The 24,360-nt window shown below is 44.5% G+C and overlaps 1 protein-coding gene across 1 annotated transcript in view; it reads left to right on the forward strand.

The window, feature by feature from the left end:
- The window catches only part of BMPER (BMP binding endothelial regulator), a 437,990-nt gene that overhangs the window by 199,453 nt on the left and 214,177 nt on the right, over positions 1 to 24,360 (forward strand). Inside the window, exons 11-12 of the mRNA XM_033930598.1 lie at positions 12,297 to 12,342; positions 13,605 to 13,934. Of these exons, the coding sequence (XP_033786489.1) occupies positions 12,297 to 12,342; positions 13,605 to 13,934 (376 nt within the window). The remainder of the gene's footprint in view (positions 1 to 12,296; positions 12,343 to 13,604; positions 13,935 to 24,360) is intronic.

A 24,360-nucleotide genomic window follows, 5' to 3' on the forward strand; every position in this document is an offset into this window, starting at 1 on the left:
ATGAACCGAGTCGAGCTCCTTTTGGGGAGATGACACGGTATATAAATCCAAGATTTTGATTAGATTAGATCCTTATTATTTTTCAGCTGTCTCTAGCAGGTGCCAAGTAATTTTTTTGACTTACAGTTTCTCTAAAGACCGCTGTCTTTGTATGCAGGCATTGTTATTTTATTTCAGGGCAGTATATCTCTGGTCTTCAGATTCTTTTACCTGTACTTTGGACTGAATTCTATACTGTATACGCCATCCAAAATATTGGTGCTGAAAAAAGCACTATTTTATAAGTCGTGCTTATAGTAGGCATGGTTTATAGAAGTTTCAAGTTTCAAGTTTATTCATATTTGATTAGTCGCTTAATTAAAATTTTTCTAAGCGAGTTACAATATGTAAAAACAACATATAATTTAACATTGTACTAGCTGATGACCCAGAGTTGCACGGGTATTTAATTATAGCAATAACACAGTAAATGGATTCAAATAAAGATACTTTATAGTGGTGAATGAAATTATATTTTTACAGCTTTATAAAAAGTACAATAATCAAATTATAATGCGAAATATTTGACAAAATGAATACAATACAACAAACACAAAACTTGATTATAAACAACATTTTTAGTTTCACCTCCAGGAGCAAGAACATATAAATTCTTGGGTGAAGAGACCCCCAGAACATATCACCCCAGGTAGTGAGGGATCTGCATACCAAGTTTCGATCAAATCGGTCAAGCCGTTTATTATTTACTGTGAGAATGGCAGCTGAGTACATTTTTTTCATTGACATGAATGGGTGAAATCTGATTTTCTGTTTGTAGCTCCACCCACGTGTGCAGGTGGGCCGCGAGACCCCCAGAACATATCACCCCAGGTAGTAAGGGATCTGCATACCAAGTTTCGTTCAAATCGGTCAAGCCGTTTTTGAAGCACTGTGAGAATGGCAGCTTTTTACTGTTTTTCCATTGACATGAATGGGTGAAATCTGATGTTCTGTTTGTAGCTCCGCCCACGTGTGCAGGTGGGCCGAGAGACTCCCAGAACATATCACCCCAGGTAGTTGGAATAACTGTGAGAATGGCAGCTTTTTACATTTTTTCCATTGACATGAATGGGTGAAATCTGATTTTATGTTTGTAGCTCCGCCCACGTGTGCAGGTGGACCGCGAGACCCCCAGAACATATCACCCCAGGTAGTGAGGGATCTGCATACCAAGTTTCGTTCAAATCGGTAAAGCAGTATTTGATTTACTGTGAGAATGGCAGCTGTTTACATTTTTTCCATTGACATGAATGGGTGAAATCTGATTTTCTGTTTGTAGCTCCGCCCACGTGTGCAGGTGGGCTGCGAGACCCCCAGAACATATCACCCCAGGTAGTGAGGGATCAGCATACCAAGTTTAGTTCAAATCGGACCCACAGCTTTTTACATTTTTCCCATTGACTTGAATGGGTGAAATCTGATTTTATGTTTGTAGCTCCGCCCACATGTGCAGGTGGGCCATGAGACCCCCAGAACATATCACCCCAAGTAGTGAGGGATCTGCATACCAAGTTTCGTTCAAATCGGGCAAGCCGTTTTTGCGTTGGCAGCTGTTTTACATTTTTTCCATTGACATGAATGGGTGAAATCTGATTTTATGTTTGTAGCTCCGCCCACATGTGCAGGTGGGCCGTGAGACCCCCAGAACATATCACCCTAGGTAGTGAGGGATCGGCATACCAAGTTTCGTTCAAATCGGGCAAGCCGTTTTTGCGTTGGCAGCTCTTTACATTTTTTCCATTGACATGAATGGGTGAAATCCGATTATCTGTTTGTAGCTCCGCCCACGTGTGCAGGTGGGCCGCGAGACCCCCAGAACATATCATCCCGGGTAGTGAGGGATCTGCATACCAAGTTTCGTTCAAATCGGTCAAGCCGTTTTTGCGTGATCGCGGCACATACATACATACATCCGATTTTATATATATAGATTAAAACAAAAAAAACGAAAACAAACAGAAAAAACAAAACAAAACAGAAAACAAAGTAGCAAAAATAGTTTAAACAATAAGTATGTTTTGAAAAATGTTTAAAGAAGGAATACAACTGGCAAGTTTACGGACTGATACACTAGGTATGTGAAAGATAAACATTAAAAGGGAGAAGGTTGGAGAAATATGCAGAGGAAGGAAGAGAGTCTAAAAAAGCAATTTACAAGTTGAAAGCATCCTTAAATAAGAAGCTTTTTAAGTTCTTTTTAAAATGGCTTAGATTATTTTCATCTCTTAATTGTAGAGGTAAAGAATTCCAGAGTTGTGGTGCTGTTACTGAAAACATATCCAGATGACGGTTTCTAATAATTTTCAAGGAGGGAATAACTAGAAGCACTTATACCCTGAAATCATGACTAAATTTAGATGTGGCTATTTGCACTAATGAAAGCGTGGTGCAAATACCTGCAGCTAAATATAGGCGTGGATGCCCTTATTCTATAATTTTGCATTTAACTTAATGTAATGCCTCCTTTTTTGACTCGCATGTAAAATTTAGGTGCATAACTTGTAAATAATTTTAATTAACACTGATAACTGCTTGTTAATATGACAATTATTGGAGCTAGTTAACTTGGTTATTCAATTAAATTGTATTTGCAATTATTAGCACTTTTTATAGAATTTGGGAATTTATTTCATCTTTCTTTAATTTGAAGGGTGTACTCTCTTACTCATTTCTCTAATGGTGTCTCTTTTCCTATGCAATCAAAGACTAGCACTTAGGGCCTGATTCTCTAAAAGTGCGTCCCGATTTTAGGCAGCTGTAGGCGTCCTACAGCTGTCTAATCAGCCAATCGGGATGCACGTTTTTTTTAAAAAATGCTCCCCAGGCAGGCCGCCTATATTGAAGGCGAGGCCCGCAAGACACCTAGGCCCTGATTCTGAATAGGACGCCCGGGAGAGGTGTCCTATTCAGAATCGGCCTAAACTAAACCCCGATTCTGTAACCGGCGTCCATGTTACAGACGCGGGTTAGAGAAACGGGTTAGATTAGACACGGCCCGCTACACTTATCGCAAGGGATCTCTCTGCCGCTATAAGTATAGCGGGCCGCGGCCCCCTGACCAGGAGGGTGCCCAAACCCTCTGCCCAAAGACGCACCCCCCAACACACTACCGACCGCCCCCCCGACACTACCGACTGCCCCCCCCCCGACATTACCGATCTCTCCCCCCCCCGACAATATCTTTCGCTGGCAGGAGGGTGTCCAATCCCTCCTGCCCGAAGACGCACCCCCCCCCAGCGCTAACAACCCCCAAACCTCCACTCCACCAAACCTGATTGGTCCAGGCTTCTAGAGCCTGAGCCAATCAGGCCTTAGGCTTCGGCAGGATGGGCCGGGAAGGGGCGAGCCCACTTCATTTCGACGAGGCGTGCCTGCCGGCTCAAGACGTGCAAGACCCATCTAAGAACAGGTTTGGTGGAGTGGAGGTTCGGGGGGGGTGCGTCTTCGGGCAGGAGGGATTGGGCACCATCCTGCCAGCTATCGATATTGTCGGGGGGGGGCGGTCGGTAGTGTCGGGGGGGGGGTGCGTCTTCGGGCAGGAGGGATTGGGCACCCTCCTGCCAGCTATCAATATTGTCGGGGGGGGGGATCGGTAATGTCGGGGGGGGGGGGTCGGTAGTGTCGGGGGTGGTGCATCTTCGGGCAGAGGGTTTGGCCACCCTCCTGGTCAGGAGGCCGCGGCCCGCTATACTTATAGCGACAGAGAGATCCCTTGCCGCGATAAGTATAGCGGCTGCATCTACTTACATTTTAAGCTTCTCCTCTACTAGGGAGACGCATAGGGCCGCCTAGGTTCAGCCTAAGGCCCGCCTAAGGCCCTTAGACGAGCTTAGGCATCTTGCGGGTCTCCCTAGGCTCCCGGAGGCGCCCTCAGGCTTGCCTGGGAAGCATTTTTTTTAAAAAAACGTGCATCCCGATTGGCTGATTAGACAGCTGTAGGACGCCTAAAATCGGGATGCACTTTGGAGAATCAGGGCCTTACTGCCTTGTGCCCTGTGACTTTCTGCACCTTAAATCATTTTTCTCTGAGTTCTCTTATTCTCACAAACCTTGCATTGTTTCATCCCTTTCCTTTTCTTTTCTCTCATCTCAGCAATCTAGATAATTTTCCTCAACAGTAAATTCAGCAGAGCAGTTTATACTCTTCACTTTGTACTAGAGAATGACACGGGGACAAATTTTTCCCTGTCTCCGTGGGAACTCATTTTCCCATCCCGTCCCCGCAAGTTCTTTTCCTGTCCCTGCCCCATTCCTGCAAGCTCCATCCTCATCTGCACAAGCTCAAACACTTTAAAATCATAAGTGTTCAAGGTTTGTGTGGTTAAGGCAGAGTTTACAAGAATGGGGTATGGACAGGGACAGCGACAAAATTTGCGGGGATGGGAAAGTGAAATTGAGTTCCTGCGGGGACAGGGACAAATTTGTCCCCGTGTCATTCTCTACTTTGTACTACTGCTAATACACTACACATTGCTTGAGGAACATAACATCCTCCTAAATCATTATGGCTCCCAAAGTGTAAAGGACTAAGGCCTAGATTCACTAACAATAGCAACTCAATCGCTGTTGGCCGATTCTCTGGCCGATTTTCCAACAGTGATTGATTCACTATTAAGTATGCATGCAAATTATTTGCACAGAGGTGCAAATCATTTGCATGCAAACTCCACGACTCAATCTCTCAGTGAGCGATTGAGTCGGGACAGAGCCCTGACAGTAGTGACAAGAGAAGCTGTCACTGTTGTTAGGGCTTCACTGCTGTCAAGGCTCCCTTTCTCCCCCCACCGCTTTAAAAAAATGACAGGAGGGATGCCAACTCCCCCCTGCCATCGGAACTCCCCCCTCACCGAATCCCCCCCCCCCCGATTCAACCTGACCCACCCACCGGTACACCCACCAACCCCCCAGTACCTGTAAATTGGGAGCAGGACGGGTGCTCAGTCTCTCCTGCTATAAGCCTCCTCTGATGGTGAATGCGGGCCTTAGGCCCTGCCCTTGTGCATCATGTGATACACAGGGTGGGGCCTAAGGCTGATTGGCTCAGGCACCTTGGGCTCCTCCCTTGGGAGGGGCCAGAGGTGCCTGATCCAATCAGGGACTTCCTTAGGGAGGAGTCTAAGGAAGTCCCTGATTGGCCATTGTTCTGAGTATGCTTTTGCACAAGGTTGTGCATGTTTTGTAAAGGAAGGACTGTATGTTGGCCTTACTAAAATTACATCAATACGCTAATATAATTTTAGTTCCAGCCACACCTAAAGGGCCTCTGAGCATGTTTGGATGAAGTCACACACATCTGCACATGTTCCAGGCCCTCCAGACACAGCCAAAGCTGATAGTAGGAGGCTTGTCGGGGGCAGGACTGGGGCAGAACAGTACGTGCAGAACAGGGCAGGATTGGAGGTGAAATGGGGTGGGGTTATATGTCTGGGGTTGTCTTTTTCAAAATTTGATAACCCTATCTCTGGCTTTCTTCTTGCTTAATTGCTGAATCCTTTCCCACCTCTGCAACCACCTCCCAGGTCTCAACTCAGCTCCTTGAGTTAGATGCTTGTTCCTTGGACACTGGAGTAATATCCTTCAAGCAGCCCAGAACACTGTGGCTTAGTATGAATGCATGTTTCTATGCCCTGGGCTGCCACTTAGCATGTAATCTTTGAGGTGTCCCAGTTCCTTCCAACTCTTCTGTAAACTTCTAAAAACTTTTTTATTTGCTAAGCATTTTGAAAACTAACTCTTGTATTTCAGTTTACTTTATTTTTTTTATTTATTGTTAAATGCGTCGAGCTTCCTTTGGTTGAAGACCCGGTATATAAGGTTAATTAGTTTAGTTTAGGGTGAGTATGTAGCAATGAATCTGATGTGGATTTTTCAGGCAGAAGGTGGCCATTGGCCTGAAATCTGTGGGTGCCAGCGGAAATGCTGCAGTGTAAAAGGGGATGGGGAACCAGTCTCAGAAAACAAGAATGTGCCTGGAGTCAGGGAGAGCAAAGCAGGGATCTGATCCAAGCCTGTGGTCAACTGAGAGTCACAAATTGAAGATGAGTTAAATCTGAAAACAATAGGAAGTCTCATCTGTAGAAGAGAGTGAGAAGTGGGAAGCAGTAAAGAGATGGGTGAGCCAAACCTGCATGGAACTTCAACTAGCTAGGGAAAAGTGTACTGGAGCTTGCTGGGGAGCAGAGGGAAGTAGAAGGCTTCAAGAGAAAATGAGAAGCAGAACAGGTTAAAAAGATTTAGGGAGTGGAGCAGGCAAAGAGCTATTAAATCATAAGAATAACTTTACTGGGTCAGACCCATGGTCTATCAAGCCAATCCAGGTCCCTAGTACTTGGCCAAACTCAAAGAGTAACAATATTCCATGCTACCGATCCAGGGCAAGCAGTGGCTTCCTTCATGTCTTTCTCAATAACAGACTATGGACTTTTTCTCCAGGAAATTGTCCAGACCTTTCTTAAAACCAGCTATCCCCAAAATATAAAAACAGCTGCCCCTAAAATATAAAGCATTAAGGGCCTGTTTTACAAAGCCGCACTAGCCGCTGCTGCGTGGCAACAGCCTCAAAGCCCTTTAAATCTCTATTGGCTTTTGGGGCCGTTACCACACTTGCAGCCGCTAGTGCGGCTTTGTAAAACAGGCCCTAAATGATGCCTATGCAGAAGGATAAACAAAAAGTGCAGAGGGGGAAGAGGAGGAGCAAGCGGGAAAAAGAAATTAGGGGAAAGTGAAAAAAAAATTTGGGGAACTAGAGTATGGGCTGAAGGAAGAGAGGACTGGAGAAAAGTGCTATGAATGGCTTGAATGGAGAGAGAGAGAGCGTGAGAGAGAGAAAGTATGATTCTGACAAGCTGCTAATGGGAGGAGAGATTTGTCTTTATTATCTTCCCTGCTTTTGACAATTAGGTACAGGCTGGTCATTCACTACCAGATATATTTTGTTTTACCTTTGCTGGGTGAGGGGATATTTGTTGTAAGTCATGAGTTCAGCACTCCCAATCATTTTCAAAAGTTGGCTTCTGTGCAGATGGGGTTTTAGAATCAGATGTGTGTTGAGGTGGTGGTCTTATAGCAGACTTTAAATTAAATTTAAAAAATGCTGCCTCTCAAGGGGTTTTCAAATACAGCTGAATTGTTTCTATAGATGTGTATGTGGTTTAGATTTAGAAAGTGCCTGAAATAATTGTTAAAATATGAAACATGCTATGATACAGAAATCCATTTTAGGTTGACGTGAAGGCACTACTTGCCAATAAATGTAGCCAGCAGCCCTTCCTCAGGCCTCAGGCCCTTCACCACTGTGCCAAATTTATTCTCCAAATGCAAAAGGAAGAAAAGCTTACTCATTGACCTTCATTCTCACTCTTTAGGAGGGACTACACTTGGCATCTCCCAACACCTTTCCTCCCCTCCGTTCTACTGCTTCAGAAGCTTCCTGCCCCCCCCCCTCTCCTCCAGCCCCACTACTTCCAGCAAAGAAATAAAAAAAGCAGTATTGGTATGGAGCTGAAGTCTAGGCTACATAGTTGATGTCTCTGTTGGTTCTATTTGTTAAATGAACTTCCTATTTTTAAGATGCAGAACCAACAGAGTCATCAGCAGTGTGCCTTTATGACACATTTGTTTCAGCAGGAAGCAGCTTGACTAGTAGGGGACTAAGAAAAATGCGCTGTAGCTGATGACCCTGGGGGAGGGGGCCCATCCATAAAAGTTTGCCCAAGGCCTCATAGGTAGTTAAACTGACCCTAGGGAGGAGGTATCAGTAAGTGAGCAGTAGAAGATGAGGAAGGAGGATGGAGGGAGGAGAGGGTATTGTTGGATACTGGCAGATGAGAAATAGGAGGGTGAAGTTAAATGGGGAAGAGTGAGAGGAAATATTAAATAGTGAGGGCCGTCAAAAAGATGATGTTGGAAGGGAGGGCATAAGAAAGAGACAGAAGATTTCCTTGATTGCGCTCTGAGAGAATATTAGAACATAAGAACAGGGAATGGGGGTGAAGGGAGTAAGGAAGTGAATGAAAGATGAGGGATTTGGAGACTGAGGAAAGAGAGAGACAGAGAGTGCAATGGGCATGCTGGAGAAGGAATGGGAGGGAGATAAGGAAAGGCAGTAGGTAGATGAGAAGTGAAAAGGAGACTAAGGGCTAGAAGTTGAGAGAATGAGAATACAATCAAGTGGGCAGATATACGTAAATGCAGACAAGAGTTCAAGTTCAGTTTATTTGATGTACTGCAAATATAAAACCGAGGTTAAAATCTCAGCAGTTTACAATAAAAAAGAAGGGTGGGATGGGGGATAAGCAGAATGCCAGGGAAAAGAAGTAGTATGCCTGAGGTTGTATCTTAAGTCTCAAGAGTGAGCTGTCTGTGCAGAGATAGTGAAGTAGAGAAATCTAAAGAGTTATGAGCAGAATGCCAAAGAAAAATAATGTTCCTTTACTTGTGTCGTGAATGTCAGAAATTAACTTTCAGTGTGGAGAAAGTAAGGTAAAGAATTCCAGAGGATGGAAGACATGACAGAAAATGAGGAGTTCCTGTGAACATCAAGGAATAATTATTGAAATGAATGAACGACTAATAACTGTTGTTGGTATGATCAAAGAGTTCTTTGCGGAGAGTATTGAACCAAAAGGCTAAATAAGAAGAAAGACCACTGGATAATATTTGATGAGAGCGTATATTGTACTTGAAAGGGATGCAATATGAAATGGGAAGAATATGCTCAGCTTTTGAGAGTGGTGTAACGCCAAATTTGGAACAATGAAACAATCTAACAGCAGTGTTTTGGACTAATTGTTACCTATACAACTGGTATTTCAGGAGACCAATGAGAATGGAGTTGCAGTAATCAAGCTTGGACATTACCAGAGAATGTACAGTATAAAAATGGAAAGAGAGCTTTGATGGAGAAAGAATGAATTAATTGAATTTGATGGAGGGCAAGAAGAAGATACCACCTTGGAAATATGGGAATGGAAACTTAAAGTATTGTCTATTACGACACCTAGGATTTTGGTTGTTGGTGAAAATTTTAGGGGGACACCCTTCATAGTGAAATTTAACATATTTCCTGGTGAATTTCTAGAAGAAAAGAGCAGCACTGTGGTTTTTTGAGAGTTAACTTTGAGTTTATTGAGTGTGAGCCAATCTGCAATTATGTCAAATTTTGCAGAGATGGGGGAATAAGTTGATTGTGAATGAGTCTCAGTTGGGAAGATGAGCTGGATGTCATCCGCATAAATGAAAAATGTAAATCCTAGGGACTGTAGACTGAGAGTAAAAGGTGCAAAAAATATATTGAAGAGTATTGGGCTTAAAATGGAGCCCTGTGGAATACCTGATTGAAGTAATCAGGAACTAGGGGCTCCTTTTACTAAGGTGTGCTAGCGTTTTTAGCGCATGCACAAGATTAGCATGTGCTATAGCGTGCGCTAGCCGAAAAATTACCACCTTCTTTTAAACAAGGCGGTAGCGGCTAGCACATGTGGCATTTTAGCACGCACAATTCTGCGTGTTAAGGCCCTAACGCACCTTTGTAAAAGGAGCCCTAGAAGAAATATTAGAGTGGTGAACAGAGTATGTACAATCAGTCAAGTATGACTGAAACCATAGAAGAGCAGAACCTTTGAAATGTATTTCTTCCAAGCAATGAAGAAGTATGTTGTGATCCACCAAGTCAAAAGCTGCAGGCATGTCAAGAGAAAACAGAACGGTGTCGCGATTGCTATCCAGTAATTGCCTCATGTGGTTTAGTAATCCCAAGAGTATATGTTCTGTAGAGTGATATGGGCAAAAGCCAGAATGTGTAGTATGTTTGTTTTTGTGAGGAAATCTGAAAATTGAATAGAGACTGCTTTCTCAATCATCTTGGAGACAAATGGCAAGTTTGAAATTGGTCTATTATTGGTCACAATGTTGGGTTCATTATTTTGGTTCTTCAGAAGAGGAATAACTATTGGGTTTTTTTCCAATCGAGGAAAATCGCCAATAGAGAGGCTGTTAACCATTGATAATAATGGCTCAATAAGTGGGTCAAGTGTCCGACCCTAAATGAAAGTAGGTTCTGGGGCAAGAGCCTCGCTACCCAAAATACAAATGCTCAGGGCTACTGGCCTCCACGTCTTGTAGAGTCACCACACAAACAAAAGCAGAGGTGTCTAATGGAGGAAAGAGTATGTATGCTGTTCCTGAGGTGATGGTTACAATTTGAATATTATTTCCTGCCATAGCAACTGACCAACAACACTGTCACTGCTGCCTAGCCAACACCACTGGTGTCTGTTTTACAAACGTCTGCTCCCCCTGACATCAAAACCTGGCTATGTCTCTGACACCCGGTACATATGTCAATATTCTGCCACCTCTCACTTAGAATCTACCTGATGGTCTGCCTTCAACTGCTTTGACGCTAGAAGCACAAGGAACTAGGACACCAGTACTCTATAACAGTGGCGTAGCAAGGGTAGGAGGTGCCCAGGCCCTCCCTTCCTACCCCTATACCTCTTTAAATCTTTGCTAGCATGAGCATCTTCTGCAGCCTGCTGCTTACACTGGTGTTGGCTTTCCCTCAGATGTCACTTCCTGGTCCCTCAACCCAGAAGTGATTTCAGAAGGAGCCAGGCTAGAGTAGTTGCTTGCACTGGTGAAGATTTTAAAGAGGTACATGGGCATGGGGAAGGGAGAGCGCAAGCATGGCATGGGGGATGGAGAGGTGCCAGTGCCCTCACCAAGATGGAATCCAGGGCAGTCTACCCCCTGCTCCCCCTTACTATGCCACTGCTCTATAATATACTTTGGAACATCTTAGAACGTGTTTATTCTTTGCACCTGTAGTTATAAAAAAGAAGACTTGACTGAATGTGATTCACTCTTGTGAGATGAAAAAGTGCCCATTCTGCAAGCATTAATGTGGACAATATTTAACCAAAACAGTTACCATATTAATTCAATATGTGTATATTCAGTGCTGGATGTATGTACAATGTGGTCACTGCACTGACAATATTTATTTAGTACTAGTTTTTTAGCCCGTTACATTAACGGGTGCTAGAATAGATGTATAGACTTAGGCATTTATTTATTTCTCTTTCTTTCTGTTTGTCTGTCTTTCTTTCTTTCTGTCTCTCTCCCCCTGTCTGTCTTTCTTTCTTTCTATCTCTCTCCCTGCTCGCTGTCTGTCTTTCTTTCTTTCTGTCTCTCCCCTCTGTCCAGCAGCACCCCTTCCCTGCTCCCCCTGTCCAGCAGTAGCCCTTCTCCATTCCTTTGACCTCCCCCCGTCCAGCAGCAGCCCTTCCTGGCTCCCCCTCTCCAGCAGTAGCCCTTCTCCCTTCCTTTGACCTCCTCCCTGTCCAGCAGCATCCCTTCCCTGCTCCCCCTGTCCAGCAGTAGCCTTTCTCCCTTCCTTTGACCTCCCCCCCGTCCAGCAGTACCCCTTCCTGGCTCCCCCTGTCCAGGAGTAGCCCTTCTCCCTTCCTTTGACCTCCCCCCCATCCAACAGCACCCCTTCTCCCTGCTCCCTCTGTCCATCAGTAGCCCTTCTCCCTTCCTTTTACCTCCCCCCTGTCCAGCAGTACCCCTTCCCTGCTCCCCCTGTTCAGCATCCGCTAGCCTGTTTAGCCTTGGGGCTTTTGCTAGGACAGCATGCCTCACATTATCGAAGTGGGCCTGCCTAGCAAATTCCCCATGGCTGCTTGATGAAACTGCGACTGCGACTGCGGCTGCTACCGCTGCTGGTCCGGGGGTGAGAAGAAAAGGCGTCCCAGCAGCGGTAGCGTAGTCAGAAAGCAGGAAGTCAGCCGGCATCAAAGATCGGGGCAGAAGGCAGGAAATCAGCTGAGGCAGGCACTGAGCATGCGCGGCACGAAACCACGGATCATGGAGGCACGGAGATTGAAGTGCGCATGCGCGCTAAGGGTTTTATTATAGCGGATAAGTCTGCCATTCAGCAGACCTAAACTGAATGGATAAGATATCCTTATAATGACTGAGTATTGCTGATAAGTGGATAAAGTAAAAAAAACCCTCCTTGCTGTACCCCAAACCTGGCCCCATGTTGTACGGGGCAATTCAGTCAGAATCTTAGCCCAATACTATCCATGCAGTTTTTTAAAAAATACACAGATAGCAAAGTTCTAGAATCAGAAGCCACTGTTGAACATTATGAGCATATTCTGTTGCTGTGGGCTCTCTGTTACTTTGCATCACCATTTATATAATGTATATGTTAACAGTTGTTCAAAACACTGCTTTACTCCTTTCTTTAGGGTAAAATTCTGAACAGAAAAGGATGCTGCCCCATATGCACTGAAAGTGAGTACATTCTTTCTATTCCATTTGCGCATGTTGGGGTGAATTTATAAAGTGTTTGCATGCATATAAGCCAGTACACACATGCAAAATGTTTGTTTAATAGACCCCTCCTTTAGAAAGCTGAGCTAGCGTTTTTAGCAGCATCCGCTGCTGTAACAGCCCCGACGCTCATAGAATTCCTATGAGCGTCCAAGCTGTTTCTGCCATGGCCAGTGTTAAAAAAGCTAGCGCAGCTTTGCAAAGGAGGGGGGGAAATTAGCTCTGCATGCAAACGGGCGTGATGACAAGATTGCACATAAGAACATAAGAATAGCCTTACTGGGTCAGACCAATGGTCCATCAAGCCCAGTAGCCCGTTCTCACGGTGGCCAATCCAAGTCACTAGTACCTGGTCAAAACCCAAGGAGTAGCAATATTCCATGCTTCCGATCCAGGGCAAGCAGTGGCTTCCCCTATGTCTTTCTCATGAACAGACTAGGGACTTTTCCTCCAGGAACTTGTCCAAACCTTTCTTAAAACCAGCTACACTATCCGCTCTTACCACAACCTCTGGCAACGCGTTCCGGAGCTTAACTATTCTCTGAGCGAAAAAAATTTCCTCCTATTGGTTTTAAGAGTATTTCCCTGAAACTTCATCGAGTGTCCCCTAGTCTTTGTAATTTTTGACGGAGTGAAAAATCGATCCACTTGTATCCGTTCTACTCCACTCAGGATTTTCTAGACTTCAATCATCTCAGCCATCTCTTACTTGTATGTGGTTGTAGTAGAGGCAAGTTTGAGGGTGGGTTTTAGGTAGAGTCTCGAGTTATGCACAAGTATCAAAAACATGTTTGTCAATATTGTGCACACAGACATTTGCATGTTCTCCCAAGCAGATGTAAATATCTACCGCTATTATTTTGGCAGCTTTTATGGGTCAATTTTATAAAACCTGACAAAATTCAACCTGAAAAATTCAGTATTTTTGACCATCACCAGCTAAATTAGCCCTGAACATTCACTGCCGGGCCATTTTGAAACATAGCCTTGAATAACTGGGGCCAAATATAATTGCCAAGAACAGGACTGGGTGAACAGATTGTGAGTAGTTTCCATTTGAGTATGGCAATTTATATGCCTGGAGTGTGCCTGAAAAAGGGGTCCCAAGGGCCACACCTGTAGTTGTCAAACTGAGGAATTTTTTTGTGTTCAGTTTCAAGGTTGTGTGTTTCTTTAAATGACAACTGGTCTTGATCATGCTTTTGTTTCCCACTCATCTGCAGAGCCTGGAGTGTGCACTGTATTTGGAGACCCCCACTACAATACTTTTGACGGACGGACCTTTAACTTTCAGGGGACATGTCAGTACGTTTTGACAAAAGACTGCTCCACCTCTGCCTCGCCCTTTCAAGTGCTAGTAAAAAATGATGCCCGTCGGACCCGCTCTTTCTCTTGGACCAAATCTGTGGACCTTGTGCTGGCCAGGGGCACTGTCAGCCTCCAGCAGCACCTGTCAGCGAAGTGGAATGGGACACGGATACCGCTGCCCTATGAGACGCCTCAGTTTCAGGTGGACCTGGAGGGCTACTTGATAAAAGTGACAACCAAAATAGGTGAGAATGAATGAACACTCTGCTTGATTCACTCTGATGGTTTGATGGAAAGAGCTGAGCTGCTTTAGCATTCTTTTCCAGTGGCTCCAAACATGAAAGGTCAGAACATTATTTTTTTACCCAGTGATGCAAACGTTTTTAAAGTTAGGTGCAGCATGTGAAATTTTTCATGATCCTCATTATATACCTTTTCATACCAGCATAGAAACATAGTTCTAATCTTCTCAGTTGCTAAACTGGAAAACCTTAAAGTATTATTCTGACTCCAATGTCGTAATAAGGGTAGGAGATGCCTGAGGCTGTGCCCCTCCCCATACCCTCCTCTCCGCGGAGAGGAGGGCATGGTGGGGTACATGCTTGAGTACCTGAAAAAACTCATGTGAACCGTTCTGAGCTCCCCTGGGAGAGCTGTATAGAAAATTGAATAAATAAATGAGTGGCTTTTCTCCAGCATACTCCACATGCCAGCGTTAGATTTCCCTCTGACATCACTTCCTGGCCCCATGACCTGGAAGTGATTCAGAGGGAAATCCAACGCTGGCGCAAGCAACAGTAAGGAGAAATTTCTCATGCTAGAGAAGATCTACAGAGATACAGGGTGGGGGGAGGTATGGCATGGTGTGGGGGGCAGAGAGATGCTGGCATCCCAAACGACATGGCATCTGGGACGGTCTGCCCCCCCCCCCTCCACTCCATCCCTCTTACTACACCACTGTCTGATTCTAAGACATGATTAATTTTACGAAGGACGCATAGAAAGACTGATTTTTGTTTCCAGCATGGTTGAAAGAAAATGTGGTAGCATGCACATGGGGTTATGGAGCTATTCCAGGAAACTAAAGCTGATGCAAATGACTTTAAATGTTACGTCCAGCTGGTCTACTGGAGCAGTTGGAGTACAAATCCAAGTGTTGGGTAGGCTCTGTAAAACATTCGTATAATGATATCTTTGATTCTCTCACATAAATATATTAGATCCAACAGTTTGTATTCATGTCTAGGGCCAGGCCTTCACTTTGTGCTAGTCTGCAGCAGGTATAGAATGGTGCGATGATCTCAGACTACTAACTGACAGCCCAGGAACATTTTGGCTCACTTCTTGATCTTTTTATTGGCTAGAAGCAAGAGTAAGGGAAGAACTGAGGATGGTCTCTTTTCATTGAGGTTAAAAGTCTGTATTATATTGGAGGGAAGCAGGAGAGGGAATGGCTTAAATTCTGCCACCTGAACCCAACTAGGGGCATTCATGTATCAAAACATGCACAGTTAAAGAATAAACAAACAAATATAGTCCCTCATTGCCAGGAGTCAGCTCTGACTCATGGGCACATCTGGGTCTGAAGTCCATAGAAGTAAATGAATGCCTAAATGTAGCTAATTACTACACTAGGCCCCAATTTCTTCAATATCATTTCTTTGAAGAATTGTCCTCAATTCATCACCAGAAGCAAAATATGTGAACCTTAGAACCAGTTTCAGGCTATAAATGTGGCCCTAGCCACATGTTTAATCTACTTCATTGAAAGACCAGAGTCTGGCATAATCTCCAGGTTCCATATCTCATTAATAAGAGGAAATGAGAAACTGGTGGGTTATAACAATAGCTCTGTGCCAGTAGGAGGTATTCCTACCCAAAATATTTCTGTTTTCTGACTATTAAAGAACCAATTTGTCTGAAGTCATCCAAGACTGAATATGATCCACACATATTTATTTTATTTTTCATGCAATCACACAACCAAACAGATCTCAATCTACCCAATGACAAAGGAGGAAAAAAGTCTCAGAAGTCAAGAGATGATAATGCCTTAAAGCAATGTATACAGGGACGGCTCTATACTGAGGCCAACTGAGGTGGCGGCCTCAGGCGACACTGTTGAGGGAGTGGCATCTTGCTACTGGCCCTCCCTGCCACTCCACTTCCTGCATCTAAGGCTTTCACCCTTCTCTCCACACTCGGCATCTGCCCCCCACCCTGCCATGGTCGCATCTAGCTATAGTTTTCTTTAAAAGTTGCTGGGCAGCAGTAGCGATTCCCTGCCACTAGTCATGGCATCTTCTCTCCACTGCAGCCTTCCCCAGCAGAAACAGGAAGTTGTCATAGAGGGGAGACGGGTAAAAGCCTTAGATGCTGGAAAGGGGAGCGGCAGAGAGGGCCAGCAGCAAGATGCTTCTCCCTCAATGGTGAAGATAGATATTGGACGGGGATGGGAGTGAGAGAAGGGAGAGATGTTGGACTCAAATGAGGAAAGGAGAGAAAGATAGACTCAGGGATGGGGTAAGGGAGGGAGAGATGTCAGATTTGGGAGATGGATGGGGAGGACACAGGGGCTAGAAGGAGGACAGAGAGAGATGGTTGGGGGGGTAGAAGGGGAATAGGGAGAGATAAACTTCAGGGAGGATGGAGGTGGCAGGAGAGGGAGAGTTGGCCTTGGGAAGGACAGAAGGGACAGGAAAAGAAGAAATGGGGTGAAAGGGGGTCAGAGAGAGATGGTAGAGGGTATGAAAGGGGGGAATGGAACGATGGTCGTGGTGGAGAGGGAAGAATGGGGAGAGAGAGGTGGAAGTGGTAGAGGGGGAAATGGGGGGAAGAGAGAGATGGACTTGGTGGAGGGGGGAATGGGGAGAGAGAGAGAGATGTGAATAGAGGCTGGAGAAGGGGAAAAATGGGAAATGGGAGAGCTAGGGGGTGAGAGAAAGAGATAAAGTTTATAGGTAGGTGAAAAGTAGAAAGGAGTAGAGTGAAATTTGAGTGGATAGGAGCAAAAAAGAGCTAAAAAGGAAAAAATGAATATGATATGTCAGAGACAGGTGGAGAGGCATAATAAAAAAAAAAAACATCTAAGTCGCTTTTGGGCCTAGGCCTTAAACACTGAAAGTAGAAGCAGGGAAAATGTCCGTTCTCAAAAAAAATATCCAAAATGAAGTTTTTTTTTTGAGAATGGCTTACCTCTACGTTCAGCAGTTTAAATGGCCATACCATCACTACATCTACACTTACAACACATTATCAACCCCAAAACAGCCTAAGCCCCAACGCCCCAAACTAGACCTTTTAGGTGAAGGAGGGGCCAGTCCTTCGCCTAAAAACTAGATTCTGTAACCGGTGTCTGTCAAAAATCCAGAATCCACACACACCCTCAGTAATTATCGCGGCAGGAGAGATGGCTCATCTCCCCTGCCGCGATGGCGATCGCCTGAACTGCCTTGCCCCATTTAGAATATTCTGGCTTTCAGAATCGATCGGCCCTGCCCAGATCTGACACGGATCTGTCACAATTGGGCAGGTTAGTGAATCGGGCCCTATATATTTCCTGTAATAATTTTGATGCTTTCCTTCCCCCCACACAAAAAAGAATCTTCCAGTTTCATCTTTGTGGCATATTTATCCCACACATTCTAACTGTAATTCTTAGCTGTTAAAAGAATTCTTTGATTTCTGGTGGTGGAATGATGTAGAATGAAAAGAATTTACTCTTTTATAACTAAACATAGCTTTTACTGAAACTCGTTAGAGCTCTCAGCACAAATACCAATAGAAATCATATGTTTCTAGTGTTACGATTGAGCTTTGGTGGAAATCATATAAAAGGATGAACAACAGTAATAGGGTAGTTATGCCATTTATGTTGTGGTATGAGCTTCTACATCTGACGTGCTCATATTTCTTTTTCCCATACACATAAACTCTATACCACGAGGTATTTGCAAACCAACATCCCTATAGCATCCTTACAAAGAATTCTTCACAGTAACAATGTCTACCATCGGTTCTAACAAGTGCCAGATTTGAGGGAAATAAGTTAGAACTAAGAGCAAATAAGTACACAAACACAAAATACCATATTAACAACAACAAAAAAAGTTAATTGTTTCCAATATCATGTGATGTAATGGCTCTGAAATCAATGAGAATGTATAATTAAACTCTGCAATTCATTGCAGGAGAATGTGGTGAAAGCGGTTAGCTTAACAGGGTTCAAAAAATGGTTTGAATAAATTCCTAAAAGAGAAATCCATAAGCTATTATTGAGATGGCTTGGTGAAATCCATTGCTTATTCCTATGATGAGCAGCATAAAATCTGTTCTCCTTAGAATCTTGCCACGTACTTCTAATCTGGATTGGTCACTGTTGGAAACAAGATACTGGGCTCGATGGACCTTCAGTCTGTCCCAGTATAGCAATTCTTATGTTCTTATGTAATTGTATAATATATCAACACACTAAAATAATAAAATTTATCATCCTAAATAAAGAAAGCACCAAATCCTTAGTATTGGTGTAAACATTACTTGTTCCAAGCATTTTTTTTTGTACATTCATTAGTCAAATTCTAGTGCTTGCCAGCCAATTATTCAAAGCAATTTGAGAAGGAGAGACATTTGTTTCTTTAAATTGGGCTTTGTGGGCTCGCCGTTGATATTCAATAATACTTAACCAGGCAATGCTGTAGAAGATCAGCAATAATCAACCATTTACGATGTAGGCTGGGGAGAGGCCTTCGGTGTCAGGTCAAAAGTGTGCTGGGACAAAGGCGCGCCCAGACAATTGAGCGCAGCGCGGAGGCGCGCGCCGCTCTAAATTACTGTTTTTAGGGCTCCGATGGGGAGGCGTGGGGGGGAACCCCCCCCACTTTACTTAATAGACATCGCGCCGCGTTGTGGGGGCGTTGTGGGGGGCTTGGGGGGTTGTAACTCTCCACATTTTACTGAAAACTTCACTTTTTCCCTGTTTTTAGGGAAAAAGTTAAGTTTACAGTAAAATGTGGAGGGTTACAACCCCCCAAACCCCGCATAACGCCGGCGCGATGTCTATTAAGTAAAGTGGGGGGGTTCCCCCCCACGCCCCCCCGTTGGAGCCCTAAAAACAGTAATTTAGAGCGGTGCGCGCCTCTGCGCTGCGCTCAATTGTCCGGGCGCACCTTTGTCTTTCGCGCCGTTGTCTATGAACCGAGGCCTTCTGAGGGCAGAGCCAGGGAGTAGCTGGCAGCTCTGTGGATGCAGGCAAGTACTGGTGCACATGCAGAGCTAAATAACCATACAGGGTTGCATATAAAGCAGTTCTAATTTTGATTACTTAGCTATGCGGGTGCCGGCTCTTAATATCAGCATTGCTTTCAGGTAACAGCCAATGTTGGATGTAATCCCTTCCCTCTGTTCTCCCTATGGTTAGCTCCTCTCTTATTCCCAGGGCAGGATTAATTCATCGAGGGCCCCTAGGCACACACTGGACCCCCTGCCCCGCCCCACCCCACCATGCACCCAGGCGGAAACAGGAAGCTGCGTCAGAGGGAAGCTTTGGGCAAGCAGCACCGCTTGCACAATTACAGTTCCCATTGCCTTTCTTACCCGCATTGCTTGCTTGTCTTACTTTCCGTCGATCGAGGGGGGGGGGGGGGGCCCGCATTGCCAATCGATGCTGGAGGGGCCTATCGCCGTTTGGAAAAAAACAGTGTTGATGCCCTCCTTCATTGGGCCCCCCTGACTATTTTTGGCCCTAGGCACCTGCCTACTTGGCCTATTGGTTAATCCTGCCCTGCTTATTCCCCTTGATTAGAACTCCCTCCTAACCCCTCCTAATTCCAATCCCCCTTCTGAAACCTCCCCTTTAGATTAACTCGTCCCTGAGATCAACCCTTCCCCCAAGGTCATCCACTGTGAAAATGGCTTCCCTTCTGAGACCTCCTTTCAGGGTCTACCTACATTTCTGGTGGTCTAGTGGAGGTATCCAATACGGAAGGTTGACTTCTACTGGTAGTACTGCAAAACTGCCGTTAGCGTTCATAGCAGCCATTTTAGCATCAAGATAGAAAGACCACCTCAAAGCAGTACTTGTTTTGGTACAGAGAAATGAAACACCCTGTATCCATCTCTGAATTATCTTTTAGAGTAAGGTTACCAGACGTCTGGATTTACCCGGGCATGTTCTCTTTTTAAAGGCCATGACTGAGCGTCCGGACAGCTTTTCAAAACCCAACTCTTTGTCCGGGTTTTAGAAAGCTTCCAGCTCGGGACCACCCCATTCCATCCAAGTCATGCCCCATTCCACCTCAGCCTCATGCTCAGAGCTGCGTCGAGAGGGCATCTGTGCAGATGATATCATCGCATCACACCTGCGCATGCGCAGATGCCCTCCCGACGTGGCTCCGAGCACGAGAACAGGTTGAGGGGGCGGGACTTGGGGGTGGAGGCTGAGGTGGAATGGGGCGTGACTTGGACAGAATGGGGCAGGGTTGGGTGGAAGTGGACAGGCCTGGGGGGCAGGGCCATGGATCTGGATTTTACAATAGTAAAATCTGCTAACCCTATTTTGGAGGGACTTCTATACCATGGCCTTGAAAGGAAGCTCTTTCCCCTTTCCTGTCCTGACAGTACCTGCTCCTTTTGAGAAGAGTATATGTATTGAGAGCACAATGGAGACCAGAAAAAGATATCATAAGTGTTTTATGGGGCTCCTGGGGTATGAATCCAACAATGGACTGCTCAGCAACTGTGATCCCCCCCCTCCCTTTTATACTAGGTTTTTACCGCCTTGGCCCTATTAACTATACCTGAACCTCTGTACTTATTTATTGTATATAGTCAAACTAGATTTTTTAATTATGTGTATTTGTTTCGTAGTATGATTGTAGTGTTCTATTTTTGTATTTCTGTTCATTTATCCTGAAGGATAGGGGGATTGAGGGGTACAGATAGAGGTAGATAGGGTACAGAAAGAGTATGGTTAGAACAATAAGGAGTCTATGGGGCTAAATTTAGAAAACCAGACAGGTCATGGACCTGATGGGCTGCCGCGGGTGCGGACTGCTGGGCATGATGGACCTCTGGTCTGACCCAGCGGAGGCAACTTCTTATGTTCTTATGTTCTTATATTGATATTATGGAGGAATAGAAAAGAAAAAGAAAGCAATTCAAAGAATGGTAGAGAAATGAGGGGAGAATGAGAGAGATTTACATAAGACGTGGAAGGAAACAGGAATGATGTTTGAGATAGGTAGGTGACTTTATTGTTCTAGAAAATGTGAGCGCGAGCAGGATATAGGAGCGCTAAGCGTATATTCTTTTTGAAAAGTTTATTACAGAACGGAGCCATGGTGCGCCTTTGATAGGAGACCTGTGGGGAGAAATCTTGAGGAAGGAGAATTTTATGTCCGTCAAACAGAAGCTCCTTCCCTTTACAGTACAAAAACAGGATCCTCTCCTTTACAGCATAGTTGAGAAACAAGTGACAGGGCGCAGACGTTGCTCGAATTTTCTGCGGATTCCCACCCGGTGCGCCCTTTCAATTAACACCAGGGCCTGGATGTCGAAAACCGTAGGGAGCCAGTTCTCAAACTGTGCGTGGAGGTCCACGTCCCGGACTGAAGCAGGGATCCCAATGAATCTTACGTTATTCCTATATCCTCTGTTTTCATGATCTTCGGTGCACTCTTTCAGCATTTTATTGGAGGTTTCTAGAGTTCTAATGCGCTCCTCAAAATTATCCATGCTCTCCTCCTGCTGAGCTATGTGGTCTTCTGTTTGCTGCTGGTGATTCGTTTGAGAATCCAGATGCTCTCTCATTTCTTCCATAACTAACATTAAGGACTGCGTAAGCTCTTGAACCACCGCCTCTTGTAAGGTGAACATAGGTACCTCGTGTGGCTCTGCCATTTTGGAATCCGGCACCTTGGGCTTCTTTTACTCCTCTCTGCGGTTTTGCCGACATAGTAGCAGATTACGAGCTAGTAATTCTCAGACCTGTGCTCCACACCCTGAGCCACCGAAAGATGGATAAGATCCTGGATGAGGAAAATCTACGGGACCCCCGTCAACATGGATTTACTAAGGGGAGATCATGCCAATCCAACCTGATCAGCTTCTTTGACTGGGTGACGGGGAAGCTGGATGTTTGGGAGTCCCTGGACATCGTGTACCTGGACTTTAGCAAATCATTCGATAGCGTACCTCACCGCAGGTTGTTGAGAAGATGGGTTCTATAGGATTAGGTGACACTTTGACGAAATGGGTTAGGAACTGGCTTGGTGGTAGGCTTCAAAGGGTAGTGGTGAACGGCACCCCCTCAGAAATGACGGAGGTGATTAGTGGAGTGCCACAGGGCTCGGTCTTGGGACCGACCCTATTCAACATCTTTATAAGAGACTTGGCAGAAGGGCTTCAAGGTAAAATAGCATTATTCGCTGATGACGCCAAACTAAGTAATGTAGTGGGCAAATGCACAACGGACGAAGATTCAATGCCCGACAACATGATGCACGACCTACTCCTACTGGAGCGCTGGTCTAGGACCTGGCAACTTAGCTTCAATGCCAAAAAATGCAAAGTCATGCACCTTGGAAACCATAATCCATACAAGACTTATACCCTTAATGGTGAGATCCTAACAAGAACGGTAGCAGAACGAGACTTGGGGGTGATCGTCAGTGAGGACATGAAGGCTGCCAGTCAGGTGGAGCAGGCCTCATCCAAGGCAAGACAGATCCTAGGTTGCATACGCAGGGATTTTGTCAGCCGTAAGCCGGAAGTCATTATGCCATTGTATAGATCCATGGTGAGGCCCCACCTGGAATATTGTGTGCAATTCTGGAGGCCACATTATCGCAAAGATGTGCTGAGATTGGAGTCGGTTCAGAGAATGGCCACCCGGATAGTCTCGGGACTCAAAGATCTCCCGTACGAAGAACGGTTAGACAAACTGCAGCTATACTCGCTCGAGGAGCGCAGAGAGAAAAGTAAAAATTTGACAAAAAAATACCTTTACAATTTTGCAAAAAATATTTTGTCGTGATTTTTTTTTTCCGGAGTAAGTTGTTTTGCAAGGATTGATTGGTCATTAGAGTGCTTTTAAAATTTTTGGGACCCTTTAACCAAAGAGCAGCAAAAAGTGACCTTAATGTACCCTTAAGTGGGTCATTCCCGCACTAAGGACATTTTTACCACTATTTCTGGTGTTAAAGGCCACGAGTTAATATGACCATTAAAACAAATTGGCTTGTGGCAATGTAGCTGCACTAATTAGGGCAGAACACACTCACCTCTGTCCCAGACATATTCCCTTCACAAATAAACAAATATAATTTACGTCAGTAGTGCACACATCTAGAAATTACCACAGGATGCCATTTTATGCTACAGTAAACACACATTAGTGCTTCCCGTGGCTTCATAAAAGAGTCCTCATGCTAAATAAATTTAATGTATAATGACCAATGAATGTATGAATACTAACCCCCTGTTTTACGAAGCCATGTGGCAACGATCCCGAAGCCCTTTAAATCTCTATGGGCTTTGGGGCCGTTACCGCAGCGCAGCTGCTAGCGCGGCTTCATAAAACAGGCCCTAAGTTGAATAGGATTTTACATTACATGAGTATTTATGGATCACTAATATTCCACAGAAGGAGTTTAATGCAATTTACAATTTAGAAGAGCCTGGCCATATCTGGATTTACACTACTTTGTTTGGGTTTTATCGCATAGATATCTTGGTTTGTGTCCATGCAGGGCAGGGGTGTCAAAGTCCCTCCTCGAGGGCTGCAATCCAGTTGGGTTTTCAGGATTTCCCCAATGAATATGCATGAGATCTATTTGCATGCACTGCTTTCATTGTATGCTAATAGATCTCATGCATATTCATTGGGGGAAATCCTGAAAACCCGACTGGATTGCGGCCCTCGAGGAGGGACTTTGATACCCCTGATGTAGGTGTATAATTATGGTATAGGGTTTGGAGAGAAGATTGGCCATATCTGGTGTAATCTTGACATTACGAGTTCTGATATGATATGTCAACAAGCTATAGAACAAATTATGAAAAATTTCCTTTGTACAAATATGTGAAATTAATTTTTAAAAGACATGAAAATTGTATGTGTGAGTGTGGAGGTGGGGGGGGGAATTAAAAATTGGCAAAATATTTTTTGCATGTGCACATCCCTAAAATGTACCAATGCTACAGGCCTTTTCTCTTGGATCTTTAGTCTTCTGATTTTTGAGATGTATTGTCAGGAACTTCTAGGCAGCACACAGAGCCCAAAGTAACTACTATATTTCTACAACAGGGTACAAGGTTGCTTTATTGTTACTGAAAGAAACATTCCTTCATATGCACTGCACTTGGTTTTTTTGGGAAATAATCATTCAAACATTTCTTATTTTCAGTGGTAAAAAGGGAAATAACAGGCTAATCATCTTAACCGTCATCTGTTGATGTTTGTTTTATTTTCATTTTTTTTTTTCTTTTAATAATTGTCTTGTCCTGAAAACAACTGGTAGTTTTGTTTGGGAAAAGCTAAATAGCTTTGTAAACTAGGGAACATCTGTGTGCTCTGGGCAAAGAGCCATAGAAAAAAAAAAAAATCTTCAGAATGAACATTTACAACATGCAGAAAGTGGAAATTAAACAAGGACAGAGCGGCAGGTCTAG

This window comes from Geotrypetes seraphini, chromosome 2 (assembly GCF_902459505.1).
Source record: "Geotrypetes seraphini chromosome 2, aGeoSer1.1, whole genome shotgun sequence".
In the NCBI taxonomy this organism is placed as follows: domain Eukaryota; kingdom Metazoa; phylum Chordata; class Amphibia; order Gymnophiona; family Dermophiidae; genus Geotrypetes; species Geotrypetes seraphini.